The sequence below is a fragment of the Spinacia oleracea genome, chromosome 6 (genome assembly GCF_020520425.1).
Source record: "Spinacia oleracea cultivar Varoflay chromosome 6, BTI_SOV_V1, whole genome shotgun sequence".
Classification (NCBI taxonomy): Eukaryota; Viridiplantae; Streptophyta; class Magnoliopsida; order Caryophyllales; family Amaranthaceae; genus Spinacia; species Spinacia oleracea.
Genome location: NC_079492.1, coordinates 137,103,390 through 137,123,637, shown reverse-complemented (window position 1 = coordinate 137,123,637; position 20,248 = coordinate 137,103,390). Strand labels below are relative to the sequence as shown.

At 36.5% G+C, this 20,248-nt stretch overlaps 2 protein-coding genes across 2 annotated transcripts; one reads left to right on the top strand and one right to left on the bottom strand.

The window, feature by feature from the left end:
- The first annotated feature begins 2,928 nt into the window (after positions 1 to 2,928).
- LOC130463645 (uncharacterized) lies at positions 2,929 to 4,980 on the top strand. Its single transcript, XM_056832838.1, has one exon. It carries the CDS (start codon positions 2,929 to 2,931, stop codon positions 4,978 to 4,980), a length of 2,052 nt encoding a protein of 683 aa, XP_056688816.1.
- Positions 4,981 to 11,720: 6,740 nt separating this feature from the next.
- On the bottom strand, positions 11,721 to 19,348 carry LOC110791652 (peroxidase 17-like). Its single transcript, XM_021996421.2, has 4 exons — positions 19,136 to 19,348; positions 18,842 to 19,039; positions 14,303 to 14,864; positions 11,721 to 12,640 (listed from the first exon to the last, which is right to left on the bottom strand). The coding sequence occupies exons 1-4, from the start codon at positions 19,346 to 19,348 to the stop codon at positions 11,721 to 11,723; spliced, it is 1,893 nt and encodes a 630-aa protein (XP_021852113.2).
- Positions 19,349 to 20,248: the final 900 nt, after the last annotated feature.

The window sequence follows — 20,248 nt, the reverse complement described above, 5'->3', positions numbered from 1 at the left end:
GTTGTATTTCCTACGTGGCGCTCTAATGTTGGATTAATGTTTGATTTTGGATTGAATTTTATTTTATTTTATTTTATTTTAGATTAGTGTTTGATTTTGGATGAATTTTATTTTAGATATATTTTTTAATTATTAGAGTGTTTGATTTTAGATGGAGTTGTATGTATTAGTAATTAATTAATTAAAATATCTCCGTGGCACCTATTTAATTATCTATGTGGCGCTCAATTTTTTTAATTCAATAATAAATTGAAAATCTTATTTTTCATTGTCCAAAACCATTAGAAATCCTACGTGCAGTGGCGCTGTAATAATTCAGCATATAAAAAGTAAACAAATCTAATATATATATATATTAGATTTGTTTACTTTTTATACTAGGTCGTATTTTATTAATTTGTGCACTTTTCATTTATGGAAAATTCCCCGTATTTATAACAAAAATTCTTGTTTTCAAGTGGTGTACAACAAACATTGCACACTGGAGTAAAAGTTAACTCAAAATGCTTAAAAGTTACCCTTATATAAGTAAAAGCTGTCAAATTTTTTAGTGATAATATTTTTCATTTTAATGAAATTTATTTCTTCAAAATCACTAATAATGTATAAAATTAATCACTTAATCCATCAACTTCCGGTTCATCATTGTTTGTTGGCTTTGCCTGGGGTGAGGAAAGAGTATCGGACGCACATGATTTCACAACCGCACGCGCTAGCCCAGTGAAGTCGTTGATGATACCGATGGTCGCCGCCGAGTATGTTTCTACTCATGGGTTGAGGGATACCGCCGCCATCGCAGGAGAGGAGTGGACGTGTTGTTGAGGTGGAAAGGTGTTTTGATGGTGGGTTCATTATGAGTGTGGTGTTGCCGGCATTAGTTGGTGTTGATGGTGGGCGAATTGTTGCTGGAGGTAGGAGGGATGAAAGAGGGAGGAAGGATGAATGAAGGGGAAAAAAAGGAAAAAAAGAAAAGAAAAAGTATTTAATTTTTTTTATAACGAATGGTTACATGACACGCACTACAAGAAAGCGCGTGATTACCAACCAATTTTACCGACCGCCTAAAAAGGAGTCAGTAAAAATAAATTTACCAACCGATAATGAAGCAGTCGCTAAATTTACCGACCGACTGAAAAGCGGTTGGTAAATTTAAAATTTACCAACCGCCTTCGAAACGGTCGAAATATTAGCGACTGCTTTACCCCTATTATGACTAATGCGCAGTCGGTAAATATCCGACTATTATCAAAATAAATTTTAAATTTTACTAACCGCTTATTTAATATCTCCGACCAATAAGCGGTTGCTAAATAAAAAAAAAAAAAAAAAAAAGTAACTTATTCAATTACTGACCAACTATCTTTCACATTTCGAAAAAAGCAAAAAACTAATTTGGTTGGGCTCTCAACCTTACGTCGCAGCCCAACCGAGCACGCCACCCTGCCCATCGCCGCCACCCAGCCGAGCACGCCACCCTGCCCGTCGCCGCCACCCAGCCGAGCACGCCACCCTGCCCGTCGCCGCCACCCAGCCGAACTAAGTCGCAGCCCACGAAGCTTTATAATACACACCGCCCACCCGCGCAGAACTCCACCCGCCGGACCGGATTCCGTCGACGATTACTCAGCCGAATTCCGTCGACCCATTTCCCACCCCAGGTAAGGTTTGTTCTTAGTTTTTCATAACATAATGCTTCAATTTTTCAAACCCTAACTTTGTTGTTTGTATCAAATGAAAGAATTACAGTTTTTCATTTCTAAATAATCCTCCAATCTAGGTAAATTTGTTTGGTTTATTGCAAGATTTAATTTTGGTGACTATCTTTCATTAAATTGAGCGATTTTCGGGTTTAATTGCTTGGTCTATTGCAAGATAGCATTTTGATGTCTATTGCGATTTTCGGGTTGAATATTCATAAAACCAAAGTGGCCATAAAACCAACTTCAGATACCAAAGAAATTTTCATTTCAGTATCAAAATAATGGTTAGTGTAAAACGGCCCAAAAATCAACCAAAAACTGCCGTGATGATTAATTGGAAATAATGCAAGGATCCGAAATAATTAGTTCATAAGAATTAGAGGGAGCCAATTCCAATATATTTTGTTCCTTTAGAATTTTAAAGGACAAAAATCAGAATAGAAGTAAAAATGAAAAATGAAAAATATAACCGGACTGAAAAGTTCTTCAGAATCAAGCTATATGAGGAAAATATAATAACACAAACACATGGATCACTGGAATGTATTATGAATATGACAGATAATTGGGATTCCTACTTTTAAAAGGAAACTTTAAGCAGAAACTTGAAAGAGTCAAAGGACTAGAGAAAATCTGGAAAGGATCATTTCTTGAACAATAAAATAATGAAAACTAGACATCATGATCATTTTCTAGATTGTGGTCAACTGACACAGCTTGAAAAGAATCGTTGCTTCAAGTAGTGACCAATGTAGAAAGGAACTAACAATTCTCAATACAACACACCACAATAAAACCTATTTAATTTTCTTTTGAGTAGGTAAGAAGGTTCAACACATAAACTAATAATGAGGAATCATATCAAAACTTATATAATGTTTATTGTAAATGCATTTTATTATTTATATTTGATTTTTATCCTTATTGGCTTGTGTTTAAGTAATTATTGATCTTTATATAAATTATAAGTAAATTATTGAACTTTATATAATTTATAAGTGCGTTTGAATAAATTATTGATCTTTATATCATTAATAAATTATTTAACTTTATATCATTAATAAGTATTGATTTTTATATAATTAATAAAATCAATTATTTGATTGTTTATTTAGAAAACTTCGAGCGGTAGTTAGACTATATAGTAGGTTTAGTAACATGATTAGTGTGAGATGTGTAGAGATTGGTTAGTAACATGTTTTTTGTGAGATGTGTAGAATTTGGTATCATGAAAAGAAGAGAGCGTAGTTGGATGTATGATAGACTCGACGGGCGCAATCTTAAGCCCGACTTTCTCAAGGGGGTTGGAGAGTTCATTGAGTTTTGCAAAGAGCATCCAACATGCAATGATGGTGACAAAATAAGATGCCCGTGCCCCTTGTGTGATAACAGGCGTTTTCATGATACTGAAATAGTTAGAGTACATTTGTACAAGAAGGGCTTTGTTCGTAATTACTATCAATGGATATGTCAAGGGGAAAGCTTAGTAGAGTCCTCGCGTGTTCAGCCAAATCAATATCGGGATATGGTTATTGATGCTCTTGGAAATAATCAAGAGCATTTGGTGAATGAAGAGGGTAATTCAGTTGAAGAAGAACCAAATGATGAAGCTAAGAAGTTTATAGACCTTCTAAAGGCAGCTGGAGATCCATTATATGAAGGGAGCAAACTCTCTGTGTTGGAGATGGCATCAAGAATTGCAAGTTTGAAATGTGAATTCAACTTACAACACAGGTGTGTGGATGGGTTTGCATCTTTGATGAATGATGCGATTCCAAATAACAACCAAATGGGTAGAACTTTCAATAGCACAAAGAAGGTTCTTGAGGGCTTGGAACTTCCTCATGAGAGGATCCACACATGCCCTAAAGGTTGTTTGCTCTTCTGGAAAGGCGATGCACAGTTAGATAAATGTAGAGTATGCGGAAGTGATCGGTATAAGAAGACTGCAAAGGGTAAGCTTATTCCAGCAAAAGTTCTAATCTATTTTCCAATCACACCGAGGTTGCAAAGGTTGTATGCTACCAAGAACATTTCGGAGGATATGACTTGGCATGCCAAGAATCCCCGAGTTCAAAACACCTTCGCACATCCTAGTGATAGTCAAGCGTGGAAGCACTTGGATACAACCTTTCCTAATTTCGCATCAGAGCCACGAAATGTCAGGCTTGGTTTGTGCACGGATGGATTTGCCCCCCATGGTAAATTTGGATCCCAATATTCATGTTGGCCAGTTATTCTTACACCATACAACTTGCCTCCATCGATGTGTATGAAAAGACCATTCATGTTCCTTTCTTTGCTCGTTCCCGGTCCTAAAAATCCTAAAGGAAACTTGGATGTGTACATGCAACCACTCATTGAAGAGTTGAAACAGTTATGGGAGGTTGGGGCTATGACTTATGACATCTCAAGCAAGCAGAATTTCAACCTCCGCGCAGCCCTTTTGTGGACTATTAGTGATTTTCCTGCATATGGAATGCTATCTGGATGGTCCACGGCCGGAAAGAAGGCTTGCCCTTATTGTATGGATAAAAGCAAGGCATTTTGGCTTGAACATGGAGGTAAAGTTTCATGGTTTGATTGCCATCGACAATTCCTTCCACATGATCACCCTTTTCGAAAGAATAAAACAGCTTTCTGCAAAAACAAAGTTGAAAATGGCATGGGTCCGCATATAATGTGTGGAGAAGAATTGTGGCAATGCGTGAAGGACTTGCCTAAAGCAACTGATGGTCCTGAAGCTCTTAAGAAGTTGAAGAGTGCCAAAATGGGTTGGTTCAAACAAAGTATTCTATGGGAACTCCCATATTGGAAGGATTTGCTTCTTCGTCACAACTTGGATGTCATGCACATTGAAAAGAACTTTTTTGACCAACTCATAAACACTGTGATGGATGTGAAAGGTAGCACCTCGGACACCACTAGTGCAAGGAAAGATATGGCTAAGTATTGTAAACGTCGGCAGTTAGAGCTTGGAAATGGAAATCAAACCATGCCAAAAGCACCCTTTGCACTTGACAAGGCTCAAAAGAAGGTGTTATGTGAATGGGTTCGAGACTTGAAATTCCCAGATGCTTATGCTTCAAACTTGAGCAGGTGTGTTAATCTTCAATCATGCAAGCTGTATGGAATGAAGAGCCACGATTGTCATGTCTTCATGGAGAGGTTACTTCCGGTTGCTTTGAAGGAGTTGCTTCCCTTGCATGTTTGGAAGGCAATTACAGAGATTAGTCAATTCTTCCGAGACTTATGCGCCCCCACTATCTTTGTTGTATGACTTTGAACATGTTTAATATTATAACATCGAGCAGGTTTCATACGATTTTACAGAATTTATATAAATTCGTATATATACAGGCATATATAATATTTACAGGTACATATATAATATTTACAGGTACATATATAATATTTATACAGGCATATAATACAGGTATATATGCGATTTTACAAAATTGGCTGCAAATGATATTTGCATAATTACCGACCGCAAAGGCAGTCACAAATTAAGTGACCGCTACAAAAGCAGTCACTAATTTAGTGACCGCCCCCAAGGCAGTCACTAATTTAGTGACCGCCAAAGCAGTCACTAAATTAGTGACCGCCACGAAAGCAGTCACTAATTTAGTGACCGCTTCAAAGGCAGTCACTAATTTAGTGACCGCCAAAGCGGTCGCTAATTTAGTGACCGTCAAGGCGGTCGCTAATTTAGCGACTGCATTAGCGGTCACTAATTTAGTGACTGCCTTGGGGGCGGTCGCTAATTCTGTCGGTAAATTTTAGCGACCGCCTTCCAGTTGGAGTTTCCTAAATTACCGTCCAGGTGAAAACTGGCCGCTTTTTTGCGACCGCTGGCGGTCGCAAAATCTTTTACCAACCGTTTTTCGCGTTTTACCAACCAATTTTAGCGGTTGGTAATTAATCAATTTCTTGTAGTGAATTATCTGTCAACAACTTTTTATTACAATATTAAAAGTTGATCAAAACACATTAAAAGTTACAAAAAACTAAGTAAAATTTAAGTTACAAAGTTGGGTAAAAGTTACTCGGGTGTACAATAAATTTATTGTACACCTTGTGCGTACAAGACCTTTTGATTTTATAATTTTCTTCTTATCCCAAGGACTCCACTTGTAATATTTAACACAAAATGCTTAAACGTTACCCTTACATATATATGTAAAAGTTATTAATTTTTTAGTGATAATTTTTTATTTTCATTAAAATTATTTCTTCAAACTAAAAATGTAAAAGTTAATAATTTACCCCTTTAAAATGTTTATCTATACATTTTTTTTAATAATATAAAAGTTAATCAAAACCTAAGAAAAAGTTACAAAAAACTGGGTAAAAGTTATCTTAATACTACATATATAATAAAATTTATTGTATACCTTGTGCGTGCAAAACCTTTTGAATATTTAATTATATATTACTTATCATTTCTTTCCTTTAAATACTTTAATACTCACACTATCTTTTATTACAATTTTTTATTCTCCATTTTTCCCCACTTACATCTTATTTTAATAAAATCAACTCAAATTCATTAAATTTCGTGTCGTCAAAGTGCACCAATTATTTCTATTCAGATGGAGTACTATAGTCGGGTCTGTATCTGGTCATCTCATCTCTCGTGTCATAATCAATTTGGGTCATGTTGGGTTACTTTGTCACTTAGGTTCGGGTTGGGTTATGCTAGGTTGGTTTCGGTCGGGTGATGTTTGGTTATGTTTCATTTCATGTTCGGATCGAGTCATATTGGGTTAGGTTCAATTTCGGGTTTGAGTCTTATCGAATCAGGTTGAAGCCGAAATTGTTCGGAGTAACAGGTAGTTTCGGATTTGTTCAAGTTCAGATTGAATAATTATCAGGACAATTAAAATTCAGGTTTGGTTCACTTTCAAACACGAGTCACAATCGAGTCCTATAACCGGCCATCAGCCTAGTCAATTTTAAAACCTATAATTACATTGCAACATCATTGTGTTAAAAATATTGTAGGAAAAATAAGTTATACTTATCCAAATTTAGTTAAGCACGTTTCAATTTTTCCCGGACGGAGGGTTCGACTCCATAGGTAAGGAATTTTGCTTCCTTTTTTTGTCCCTTTCTGTGAGAATTTTAAAATATTAATATAGGCTGGTTAATTAGCATACTGGTTTTGGATTTCTTCTGTATATTTCAATTTAGTATCAAATTTTGGTTGCGTCTGTTTTATTTTACTTCCATTTATTTTTTTATTGATATTTTTTTGTGCTTTTTTAACTAAATCAAAGATATTATTAATATGTTGCTAACCAATGAAGTACAAAATAGTCAATTATTGGATTTTTTAATTTGTTGCACCAAATTTAGGTAAAACCTTGCTCCATAACTTATTTATTATTTTATTTTTTGGGCAAATACCACTGTAAACCCAAATTTAAGAGTCTGCAAAATAATAGAATCAAAATATGTAAACAAAATATATTTTATTAATTTTCTGTATTTTGGGTACAATCTCTAATATTTTCTCATCTGATTCGATCTTCACGTTGAATTTGACTTGGCTCACAAACTGATTTGATTTTATTCTTGAATAAGGGCCTTCGGGCTTGATCTCGTTCAAGAATGTTGATGCAGAATAGAACGGCACGTCATTTTGTATGCTTGTTGTTCTTCTTCCACCAGGATAATTTGATGTCGATTTGATGTTGCTCGCAAACGGGTTTGATCTTCTTGAATAAGGGCCTTCGGGCTTGATCTCGTCCAAGGTTGATCTTCTAGAATGGAACGGCATGTTGATTTGAATGCTTGTTGTTCTTCTAGGGAGAGAGTTTTATATAACTTGACAGGCAGAGAGAGATTTGAGAATTTTAGGTTTTGCCGTCTGTTTCTCCTCCTCACTCAAATGAGGTAGATAGCCTTATTTATAAGATGGAGAAGATATTTAGGGTTTTGATGCACACTGGGCTTTTATTAACTGGACTTGGTAGTCATGACCCATTAAATACTCTTGATCCATTTTACTGGATTTTTACCGTAATGAATGGGTTTAAAATAACCAAAATGTGCAGAAATTAATTTGTATAACCAAATTAATAATTTCATTGACCGTCAAATAATTACCGAGTCAATATTTTGACTTTTGACTCGAATAACATCCAACGTTGCACATTATCAATTTTTCCGTGCCTACAAATTGCCCCCTCGAGACTAAGTCACGTACACGATTTCGAGTGTTTGCTCGTGATTGAGTCTCGAACTCTTTCCTTTTTTTTTTACACAAATTTAGCTCTATCATTTTACACAATCCACCTTCTTGTACCTAGACTCACCGGCTTGCATTCTTGGATGGGCTGTGCTTTTGTTGAGAACAAATTAGCTTATTACTAACTGATTCCAAAGTGAAATTTATACACTTGAATTACGTACAACAGCACTGGGTTATTTCCCTCTTTCTTTTTAGTTCTTTACTTTGTAGTGATAAAGTGATAGGAATTCAGAGCTGCAGAGTTTGACTTCCCACTAAATTTCTCAACTTATCTTCTTTTCCTTTTATCTAAGCAAAGATAATGCCTATCCTTATTAAACATCCTAGCTAGAACAATATTTATCATTTGTTAGGAGTCGTGAACCGCATAAACTTCATGGGACAAACCAATGTCATCCCTATATATATACCGCCTAATATGAGTTTTTCTCACTCATTCCCATAGCTCACGTTGCCCAACCTGGAGAAGAAGGCTTCAACAAATACATAAAGAAGGAGAACTTGAACCCGAACCAACGCCAATACTCGAAGGAGCCGTCATGAAGGTGACGCCATGAAGGAGGTGCCATTATCTTGAAACCTTGACCCTATGAAGATGGAGATGTTGTTCCCGCTGTTAGGTTATGATACATATGACAATACATAAATCATGCGGAAAAACCATAAAGCCAGGAAAGCATATTATTTACACATAATCATTTAGCATAATTTAGGAGCATACACTTTGTAGCGTGCCCTCCCTAGCTGCTCCCGAACCGAACAAGAACAAGTCTTTAGGACTCCAAATGTCGTCCCTCCGTAGATAGTCCACAGTACGTCCGGATCCGCCTCAAGATTGACCAACTAGAATCGCCCTTAAGCTGCTAGGAATTTTCGGCTATTGTTGTGCAAGTGTATGGCTGAATTTTCTTTCAAAAACTTACCCTTTTGAATACTTCAATCGTCCGTATAAATTATGACCCTAGGCCCTTATTTATAGAGGTTTGGAAAGGGAATTGGAATCCTAGTAGGATACGATTTAATTAAACTTAGAATCCTACAAGGACTCTAATTAATTAAATAATCCTAATAGAAATAGGAGTTTAATCATACACCAAATCCTAATAGATTTAGGAATTGTGCATGGACACAAACACACACGCACGGAGCCACGAGGGCACCCGCACGCATGCGCTCGGCCCACGCAGCCCACGCTGGGCAGCATTGCCTTGGCGCGCTGGGCCTGGCGCTGCCTTGGGCTGGGCGTGCGCGCGTCCTTGCTTGCTGGGCGATGGCCTGGCTTCGTGCTGGGCCTTGGCCTGGCTTCGTGTTGGGCCTTCGTCCGGCAGGCCTCGTCCGATGCTTATTCGTACGATACGCTTCCGATTAAATTCCCGGTTCCGGAATTCATTTCCGATACGAACAATATTTAATATTTCCGATTTCGGAATTAATTTCCGTTTCGAACAAATATTTAATATTTCCGTTTCCGGAATTATTTTCCGATTCCGATAATATTTCCGATTCTGACAATATTTCCGTTTCCGGCAATATTTCCGATTCCGGCAATATTTCCATTTCCGATAATATTTTCCGATACGTACCATGTTTCCGTTTCCGGCAACATCTACGACTTGGATAATATTTATATTTCCGATACGATCCATATTTCCGTTTCCGGCAATATCATCGTTTCCGGAGTATTCATTTCTTGCTTGTGACGATCTTAGCTCCCACTGAAACCAAGATCCGTCGATTCCGAATATCCATAGATAGAGTATTTAATGCCATTAAATACTTGATCCGTTTACGTACTATTTGTGTGACCCTACGGGTTCAGTCAAGAGTAAGCTGTGGATTAATATCATTAATTCCACTTGAACTGAAGCGGCCTCTAGCTAGGCATTCAGCTCACTTGATCTCACTGAATTATTAACTTGTTAATTAATACTGAACCGCATTTATTAGACTTAACATTGAATGCATACTTGGACCAAGGGCATTATTTCCTTCACCCGTTATCACGATACCATGGAGAAGGAGATGTTTATTCATTGACATCATTACATCAACAATGAGGTGGAGAAGCTTCCTTCCATTACATTAGCCATGACGGAGATCGACAAGTTGAAGAACGAGAAGCCGAACTATCTAGGATGACCGTACTAACTGTCTTCTTGCCCATCAATTTTTTTTTATTGTCTCCTCCTTCTGCAGGTTTATGAATAAAGGAAGTCAAGCCAAACAACAGATCGAAGGAGAGTCTGCAGCCCTCAGTCCTTAATCCTCATAGTCCTTGTTTGAACATATGAAGACGGCGCTCTCCTTGAGTTCGAGATCGGCGCTGTCCTTGGACCCGAGAAGGAGCAGATACCTTCATGATTCATGAAGGAGAATCCATGGAGGAAGACTGCCTCAATCTCCTTGTTGTTGTGACCGGAGAAGTTCCATAGAGAAGCCCCGTCCTTGACCTATTGCACTTGAAAAATACCGAAAAGAAGAGGCCATGTTACTTGCGGTCCTGGAGTCCGAGTAAAGCACTGCTACCGGCGAAGAGAGATCATTACCGAACGTCGACAAATAAACCTCTTTGAGCCTGTTCAATCTCGCAACTATAACTTCTTTGTTGTGGCCTTCGGCTTTCATGGTGACTGCAGTCTCTGACGTGTGCTTCATATGTTCTGCTTGCTATTTTGATCATGATATGGAAGATGATGATGAGGAATAAAAAGTCTCTTTTTTATTTTAATTTTTCCTTGCACATTCACGTGCAAGTTGCACTTTTTTATTTTAAAAAAATTTTTTATTTTTTATTTTTTAACAAATGAATATGGTATATGATTATTGTTGATGATGCTTGATGACGTGGGCCCCAAAATCTTGAAAGTCAAAACACACCTCATTGAATGATGATCGATTTGTTACCATGAAGTCCGAGACCGTTAAGGCGAGCACGACTACCAAGTTTCATGAGAGGTGACAAGACATAATAACAAGGACGCGCAGCACTTACACAAACTTGGAGTTAGAGTACGTAGTCGAGTCACGAGCCATATTTGTGACTTTTAATCGAGTCACGAGCCATATTTGTGACTTTTAATCGAGTCATGAGCCATATTTGTGACGCATAAAGTACTTGGAGTTAGAGTACGTAGTTGCACGAATGACAGCACTTCGATGATGTTTTTGTGACCTCAACACCACATTTATTGCGCCCTTGGAGAGTCGAGTTGTACCTTGACATTTGATTTGACACTTGTAGCTTCCTCCCGATCTTCAAGAAATTTTAATAGCGCAAAACCTTTCTCCAATATCCGTTTAAACAATTTGGTGAATCCCTGGTGCTTGACGGCTTTCTCCAGGTCTTCAAGAAAATTTGGTGAAGTTTTGGTGCTTCTGAACTTCGATGCGTGATGGTGCTAGGAAGCTTTCCACATCCTTCATTTATCTCTTTCACAAATTTCTGGTGCTTGGAAGCTTTCTCCAGATCTCAATGTAGTTGAACCCCTGGTGCTTGGGAGCTTTCTCCAGATCGCTGGTTCGAGTTGTTTGGTGCTTTTGAGCTTTCTCCAAACTTTGAGTAAATGACAACAAACTTTTGGGTCATCATTTGACAAAATTAAATTTTGATGGGTAAAACAATTTTTTTTTTTTGTTATGCAGTTTAGGCTTGTGCTTAGGAGCTTTGAGGACGATCTTTTTCACCTTTGCCCCCAGGATCATTGTTAAAACTTCTTGCAGACTTGTGGGCCCAAATCGCCGAAATCTCAACAATTGCCGGACTAATCATACTTTTCTTCATGATTGGCTAACGAATTCTCCATTTCATGAGCTCGAGTTGCCAAATCCTGGAAATTTTTGGGCTTGATTCCTTGTAAGATGTAAACCAAGTCCCAATGCATGCCTTGGATGCACATGCCAATTGCAGAAGTTTCGTGCAAATGATCCTTGCATTGAAGACTTAGCGTCCGCCAGCGATCGATGTATTCCACGACCGGTTCACCTTCCATCTGGTTTGCTTGTGTCAACTCCAGCATGCTAACAATACGACGAGTGTTGAAGAAGCGATTCAGGAACATTTTCTCTATTTGATCCCAACTATCGATTGATCCAGGAGCTAATTCGTCTGTGTACCAATCGAAGGCAACTTCTTTTAGCGATCGAACAAACTGCTTCACCAGCAAGTCCCATTCGGTGCCAGCATTGTTACACATTTTAATGAAATGTGCAACATGTTGTTTGGGATTTCCTTTGCCATCGAAGAACATGAATTTGGGAGGTTGATAAGCGTTAGGCATCTCCAGGGCATCAATCCTTTCCGTGTAAGGTTTGATGTAATGACCACTTTCGTCAGGATTTCCATCAAGTTGGTGTTTGATAGTTTTTGCTATCATATCTTGAATTTGTTGGAAGCAGAATGAATCACCATGTGGATTTCTTCTCCTTCTTGGCTTGGACTTCGCATTCGACTTAGATTCATCGCTTTTGCCTTCACTTTCGGTTTCGCCATTTTTGTGTGTTTCGTCAATGGGACGTTTTTGAAGCTTCTTGGTCAAATTGGCAATTTTTTCTTCTTGTCGTTTGATTTGGGCTCCTTTTTCTTCGCCGTCTTTGACAAGCTTTTCAATGATTTTCTTCATGTTCTCCGATTCTTCCTCGATGGTGTTTGCTTCAATCGCCATGACATTTACAACAACGACGTCTATTGCTCCATTGGTTAGCTCCTTTGATGGATCTTGGACCGCATCTTTGCTTGCCTTCTGTGACGGACCTTGGATTGATGTTGGAGGGAAGAACTTGTTGCTTTTGTAGCCACCGTCAAGGTTTTTTAGCGATGACAAAGTTGCATCAAAATGAACGGATCTTTTCTTGGCCGCCATGATTGGATCTTGTTTCTTCATCATCATGCTTTTAGGGCTCGAAACTGCGTCAGTACTTTGATTGTGGAGAAAGAGATGAGAGGTAGAAATTGTCCCACCGGGCGTGCCAAATTTGTAAACACAAATTTAAGAGTCTGCAAAATAATAGAATCAAAATATGTGAACAAAATATATTTTATTAATTTTCTGTATTTTGGGTAAAATCTCTAATATTTTCTCCTCTGATTCGATCTTCACGTTGAATTTGACTTGGCTCACAAACTGATTTGATTTTATTCTTGAATAAGGGCCTTCGGGCTTGATCTCGTTCAAGAATGTTGATGCAGAATAGAACGGCACGTCATTTTGTATGCTTGTTGTTCTTCTTCCACCAGGATAATTTGATGTCGATTTGATGTTGCTCGCAAACGGGTTTGATCTTCTTGAATAAGGGCCTTCGGGCTTGATCTCGTCCAAGGTTGATCTTCTAGAATGGAACGGCACGTTGATTTGAATGCTTGTTGTTCTTCTTCTAGGGAGAGAGTTTTATATAACTTGACAGGCAGAGAGAGATTTGAGAATTTTAGGTTTTGCCGTCTGTTTCTCCTCCCCCCTCAAATGAGGTAGATAGCCTTATTTATAAGATGGAGAAGATATTTAGGGTTTTGATGCACACTGGGCTTTTATTAACTGGACTTGGTAGTCATGACCCATTAAATACTCTTGATCCATTTTACTGGATTTTTACCGTAATGAATGGGTTTAAAATAACCAAAATGTGCAGAAATTAATTTGTATAACCAAATTAATAATTTCATTGACCGTCAAATAATTACCGAGTCAATATTTTGACTTTTGACTCGAATAACATCCAACGTTGCACATTATCAATTTTTCCGTGCCTACAACCACATACGTAGTACATAAGTGGTTCTACTTTCTAGGTATCTAGATGACGAACATTAATTATTCCTTTATAATATTGTATTTAATTTTTTTACGGACATTTGATTTTTTTTTTGGTATGAATGAGCCACAAGGGCGGGGGATGAGATTCGATCCCATGATCACCTGGAACCGGGATAGAAGCTCTAACCAACTGAGCTATCCATCACTCTCAATTTTACGGACATTTGATGATATTATAACCTTTAAAGAAATAAGACGATTATGTCAAAAATAAAATACGACGACATGCGCGCTAATAATTAATGTGTTACTAAAATAAAAAAAATTCCCCAAAGAGTATATTTTGCTTTAACGTTATTTACTGTCTGGTTAGTTGTAGTGCCCCCTAATTAAAAATCCTAGGTCCGCCATTGTTTATCATCACCCATCTCACAAAAGCTACATTTTAAATTAGCAAAAGACACTTCTTTATGAATGGGGTAGATGAAGATCAAGTACTACCTTATCTCATTTTATTAAGTATACATATTGTCAATTTCCAATTGGCATACAATTCAAAATGTTAAAACTACCCCCCAATCCCACATAACACTGACCAACTCGTTGTCTATTGACCACTCTACAATTCTTCCGGACCTCACCGGGCTGGCCCGATTGTAAATCACCCAACTTTAACATGCCCTTAACAAAGGCATCAAAAAATGCACCTTCATCTTCACTAAACTTCACCACCCATTCCCTTGTTTCTTCAACTGTATAAAGTGTTTGATCAGAATTTAAGAATCCTTTTCCGGCGACTAAGTCCTTAAAGTACTGGTTATCGAAAACTGTAGGTGTTGCATCCAAGTTACCTACCTTATCCTCGTCCCCATCACGAGGGCACAACTTATGTAACTCCTTTTTGTAATGTGGATCGATTGTGCTTTCTCCTGATTGATTGTAGAGGCGGTAGACGATAGAAAAGCATCGAGCTTTGCCAATGGAGTGTGACCCTGATAGGGCCACGAGGTCCTCGGTTGAGAGGTTGAACTTTGCAAAGAGGTGTATTAAAGAGTTGGCATTGGCTCTTGGGCTTGGAAGGATGTTGGAAGAGTCATCTTGACTTGCGTATAAACTGTCCTTTCTTCCTAATTTGACTTCCCAATCTGGACCTCCTGTCTGCTCAAATCAATGGCAAAGTATAGTAATTTGTTTTAGAATGAGGGACTTCAATTGGAACACATGTATACTTCGTTTATGAACGATGTTAATATTTATAGAGTACTATTTGCCATCTCCATCCCCGCCCCATTGACATCCCTAATAATTATGTATCAGTAAAAGTTATAAAAAGCTGATATATTTAAAATATATATTAAGACAAACCTAATAATACTTTGTATAATAATTTTTAATTTCATTTATTAGTAGAAAATTAAGGTCAAAGCAAGACAAGTGAATAGTACCAAAAGTCAAAATGATATAACTATTTAAGAACGGATAAAGTATAAGAGTAAGGGATAGTGTGTATGAGATCTAGTGGAGTAGTGGGTATGCGTAAGAAAAAAAAAAGAAGGGTTAGATAAAACAAAAAAGAGTGAGTTAAAATTAAGAGATGTACGCAGTACTCCATGATAGTATATTGTTGAATAAGAGGGAAAATGTTTTGTTGACCCTAAGGGTTGGCAACCCTTAAGATACATATAACATAAAATAATATATAAGCATAATTAATTGGAGAGAGAATGTGTTGTATGTAAAGTTTCAATGCATTTGTAACCAATCAAAATTCAATATTAAAAGGGTTACCAACCCTTAGGGTCACTCTATCATTGTCCGAATAAGAGAGGTCATATGGTGAAACATATTAGACCAAAATTGAATAAAGCAATTTGTTAACATCTTTTAGAAAACAGATTTTTTTTATCGGTGAGAATTAGTTAGTGATATGGGCAATACAAACTACAAATAAGGTGGGAGATTTGAACTTAAGATCTATCGTGCACATGTCCTCAATTTTAACTACCCTCATTGGTACTAAATGGAACAATTTAGACAACAAGTTTTTTTTTTTTATTTGGACATAGGAAGATAATAAAAAGTTGAAGTAAATGTTTCGTACTATGGGTCTATGTATATGTTTCCTTTTATCTTGGCACAAATTCTTATTTACAATGGGTGTACAATAAATATTGTACAGCGGAGTAAAAGTTAACTCAAAATGCTTAAAAGTTAAGCATATATATGTAAAAGTTATCTATTTTTCAGTGATAAATTTTTTCATTTTAGTAAAACTTATTTATTCAAAATAACTAATAATATATGAAATTAATCATTTAATCCTTTAAAATATTTATCTATCAAACTTTTTTTACTAATATAAAAGTTAATCAAAACTAGGTTAAAGTTACAAAAAAAAAGGGGTTAAAGTTATCTTGTTGTACAATAAATTTATTGTACACCTTGTGCGCGCAAGACCTTTTGTTATATTGGAGTATAAAAGTATTTTATGTAATTACAAAGAAGGTAGGTACTAACTACTATTCTAATCAAATACGGAGTAATAAAGTTTTTACAATAATGTTTCTTTTTTAATCGCTACAAATTAGGATATAGTAATCAACTTCTTACCCTTTTTCTTTTCTTTAATTCTAGTAATCTCTTTTTTTATGATACGAATCTGTAATGTCCTAATTAATCACATTGTCTTATTTATCATTTCCTTTCATACATCCCCACATTGTCATCCTAAACTGCCATAACATCCGGCATATAGGACAAATATATATGAAAAATTGAGATTAAGTGAACTGAATCCTAAACCATCCTAGATTAAACTAAAATAAATAGAACTAAACTGGGCCTGGGTCTTGTGGTTGTTTTGCCTCAAAGTTGGTTATTTTAATTTGCGTACGTATAAACAAGCAAAGAACACTTAATTTACTTTTTTATTGTTAATGCCTAGAAAAAAGTTAACTTTTGTTAATACTACCGGCTAGTGATACCAAACCGACAACATAGGAATAAAAGTTACCCAAACAAGGATTTCAATGGGGTATATAGGGCTGTCAAAAACTGACCCGATCCGAGAAACCGATCGAAATCGACCGACATCCGAACCGAATATATCCGAGAAGTAGAGGCTCTTGAATCCGATCCGAACCGATCCGACATTGATCCGAAATCCGATTTGACCCGTGAATCAAAGACCCGAACCCGATCCGCTAACAACCCGAGGAGACCCGTAACCCGATTAGTACCCAATTAGCTTTAACCAAACCGAACCCGCATCCGACCCGATAGCAATCCGAAATCCGATTTTACCGGATAACAACTGCAATCGACCCGACCCGATAAAACCCGATATCCGATTTAACCCGCATTGTTCTTGACCCGATCCGAATGAACCCGAAACCGACTTTCAACCGAATTATCACCTATCCGACTTGAATCTACCCGGCATCCGAAAATAACCCGACTCGATTTAACCCGATAGCCAAAAAGTAACTACCCATACTCGATTTTATTCTATCCGATTTGATCCAACTAAAATTTAGTCTACTCATTATTAATATGACTCACCTAAACAAGTGAACTATTAATTACCTAAACTCCAACTCGATATACACATTTTTGTCGTATCATAGCTAATTTATTGTCATTATTCCCATATAATTAAAGGTCTTAAACATTATAAAACAGCATGAAATTAATTAAAAATTACGGAGTACAATACTAGTTTTTTATATCTTTGGTCTTCCCATTTCAGTATTATTTAATCAACCAAGAACTTAGTTGATGAAGTTTGGTTCTACAAATATTATACTTCAAAACATTTGTTAATCATTATTACGTTAGAGCGAAAATGTAACCTTCAGACAATTACAATATTCAATTTTGGGATATTTAATTGTCTAAATTTAACTTTATAAGTTCATTTTTACTTAATTTAGATATCTTCTATCACATTTATTTTACTTAACACTCCACTATCTTCTATCACATTTATTTTTTTTCTTAAGCAATAAGTAATGTCAATCCTTCGGGTGAGTTTTATGGAAACAAGTATTAACACTCCACTATGACACTATCTTCTACCATATTTATATTTCAATAAATAATACGGAGAATCCCACTATCTCATTTCACGTCTACTTTTACAATAAATTAATATTTATATGAACAATAACTTATCTTCTACTCCGTAAAAATTAGTGTCAACGAATCTTGATAAGTGTAAAGGTTAATTTTGGACGGAGGAAGTAGAATTCTAAAAATTCATTATTTGGCATGAGATATTAGAATAATAAAGCGATATGATTTGATAGTGAACTCAATAGTTACTCGATCCATAAAACATAAGAATACTACCAACCCGATCCTAGCTCAAACCGCAAACTCAATATGTAATTGACCCGGATCCGAGGTACGACCGATCTGAACTTGACCCTAACCCGAGACTCACGATCCAAACTTGACCCGAAACCGAGATTTTATCCGATCCAGACATGACACATTCCAGCAGTAAACCGGTTAAAATATTAAGTGAATCCGACATTCACCCGAACCCGAGACTTATCCGATCCGAACATGACCCGTACCCGCAGTAAACCGGTCAAAATGCAACCGTATCCGATATGCACCCGAACCAAACTAGACCCGAACCAAAATAAACCGATACAAAACCGTTTTTAACCCGAACCGGTTCAAACCGAACCCGATATTTAGCCGAACCGAAATTACCCGAACCGAAACCGACTCGAACCCGAAACAATTAATTACCCGACTTCACCCGAACCCGAAGTTATCCGAACCGATCCGAATTGACCCGGATAGAAACATTCACCCGACATTATCCGATTTCGACAGAACCCGAACCGTTTATAACCGATCCGAAACCGATCCGATGACCCGATTTGACACCCTAGGTATGTCCCCATTTTTTTTTTTGGTTAAATGGACTAAATACACATTTTTGAGTGGAAATGGATTTTAAATTGATGCTTTCTATTATGTGATGTACAATCTGTTTATAATAGATACGTTGGAAAATATACTTATCCAACTAAGTTTTAGATTATATATAAGTATAAACTATTATGAAGTAAATGCAACAATATAGTAAGTAAATTAAGATAGCAAGAGAAAAAGTTTACCAAAGCTACGGCATCTCTAGAAGCCATGATGATGATATCTGCACAAGAAATAACTCTAGGGCATATCTTCTCCAAAGCTATCTTTATTTCATCAATTATTTCAAATGAATCCGGCCTCAAAGAGTTTATATTTGAAAGAGCCAATTTCTCTCCTAACATTGTAGGTGTGTCATCTAACAACAACGAACCATCACATCCCTGAAAATTGGCCAAATCGTAAAATGGGATGACGACAAAGAAAAAGGAAATTCAACAAGAAAAATGGAATTAAAAGAAAATTTAATTAGGATTTACATTAACGAAACAATCATGAAATTGTAGTCTCATGATTGAAGCAGCATTCCTAGTTTCTTTAATGATAGCATTCTTCATGATTTCTCTAACCGTCGATTCGACTTCTGGACAAGTGGTGTTATAGAATCCAGGCCAAAGTTGAGCCTCTCCGATTATAATGTGGAGGAAGATCAGAGGAAGGAGGAGAAGAGGGATGCATGTTTTTTTAGGCATTTCAAATTAAATAGTTAATTTTAACACAAATGATTAGGGAAATAACCAATTACTTAAGTATATAAGTACCACTATTAGTGTGTGTTGCTCACCGGAAAAGAACTAAATCAATATTGATTAGACAATAATCCCGAAAAGTTAAATTTATATTTGGGAGACCTGTTAAAATTGGACCGGATCAAAAAGTCCATTTTTAAAAGATGGATCGTACCGTTTTAAACCGATCTAGCAATGATTAATACTAGTTTCCTCTATTCTTTTTTAAATGACACAATTATTTAGGCACGTTTGCCAATGCATGATGTCAAACGTTAATATTTTAAATCATGGATAAGAAAAAATTATAAAAAGTTGATATTTAATATATATTTATTGAGATTAATCTAATAAGACCACACACGACTATGTTTTTTCTTAAGTATAAATCACAAAAGTAAGTCAAAGGAGCTTGTATGAATAGTGTCACAAACTCAATTATGTCATGTAAATAAGAACGGAGGAAGTAAACATTTATAAAAGGTTTGAAGGTTCACAAATTGTATTCACAAAATTATAATTTGCATTAAGTGATTAATTTTTTTTTGAATGGCATTACGAAACAATAATTGCATTCACAAAATTATTATGAGTTTGTACGTTAAGACTGTACCACGTTTTATACATTTAAGTTATCTTTCTGATTTGTTACCTTATATGGAAAAAAAGTTGTCCATGCATCATGTGTTCTCCGTGATTTGTTACCTTTTAGAAGTACGGGGAATTTGAAAGACGAGTCAGCACAAAATGGCCACCTAAATTAAAAACTAAAATATTGCCATGAAACCTGATTTTAGCAATTACTAAAGTCGTTGGAAAAAAAATAACATGCCGTTGCGCCTATTATTGACGCAATATATTGCA

Excerpts from the sequence above, each read along its gene's own strand:
- LOC110791652 (XM_021996421.2), bottom strand. The coding sequence starts at position 19,348 with ATGCCTAAAAAAACATGCATCCCTCTTCTCCTCCTTCCTCTGATCTTC. Across the intron at positions 14,865-18,841 it reads CTAGAGATGCCGTAGCTTTG|ACAGGAGGTCCAGATTGGGA; the intron begins GTAAACTTTTTC and ends TGATTTGAGCAG. Across the intron at positions 12,641-14,302 it reads GGTCAATAGACAACGAGTTG|ACGTCGTTGTTGTAAATGTC; the intron begins GTCAGTGTTATG and ends ATGGAGCAATAG.
- LOC130463645 (XM_056832838.1), top strand. The coding sequence starts at position 2,929 with ATGAAAAGAAGAGAGCGTAGTTGGATGTATGATAGACTCGACGGGCGC.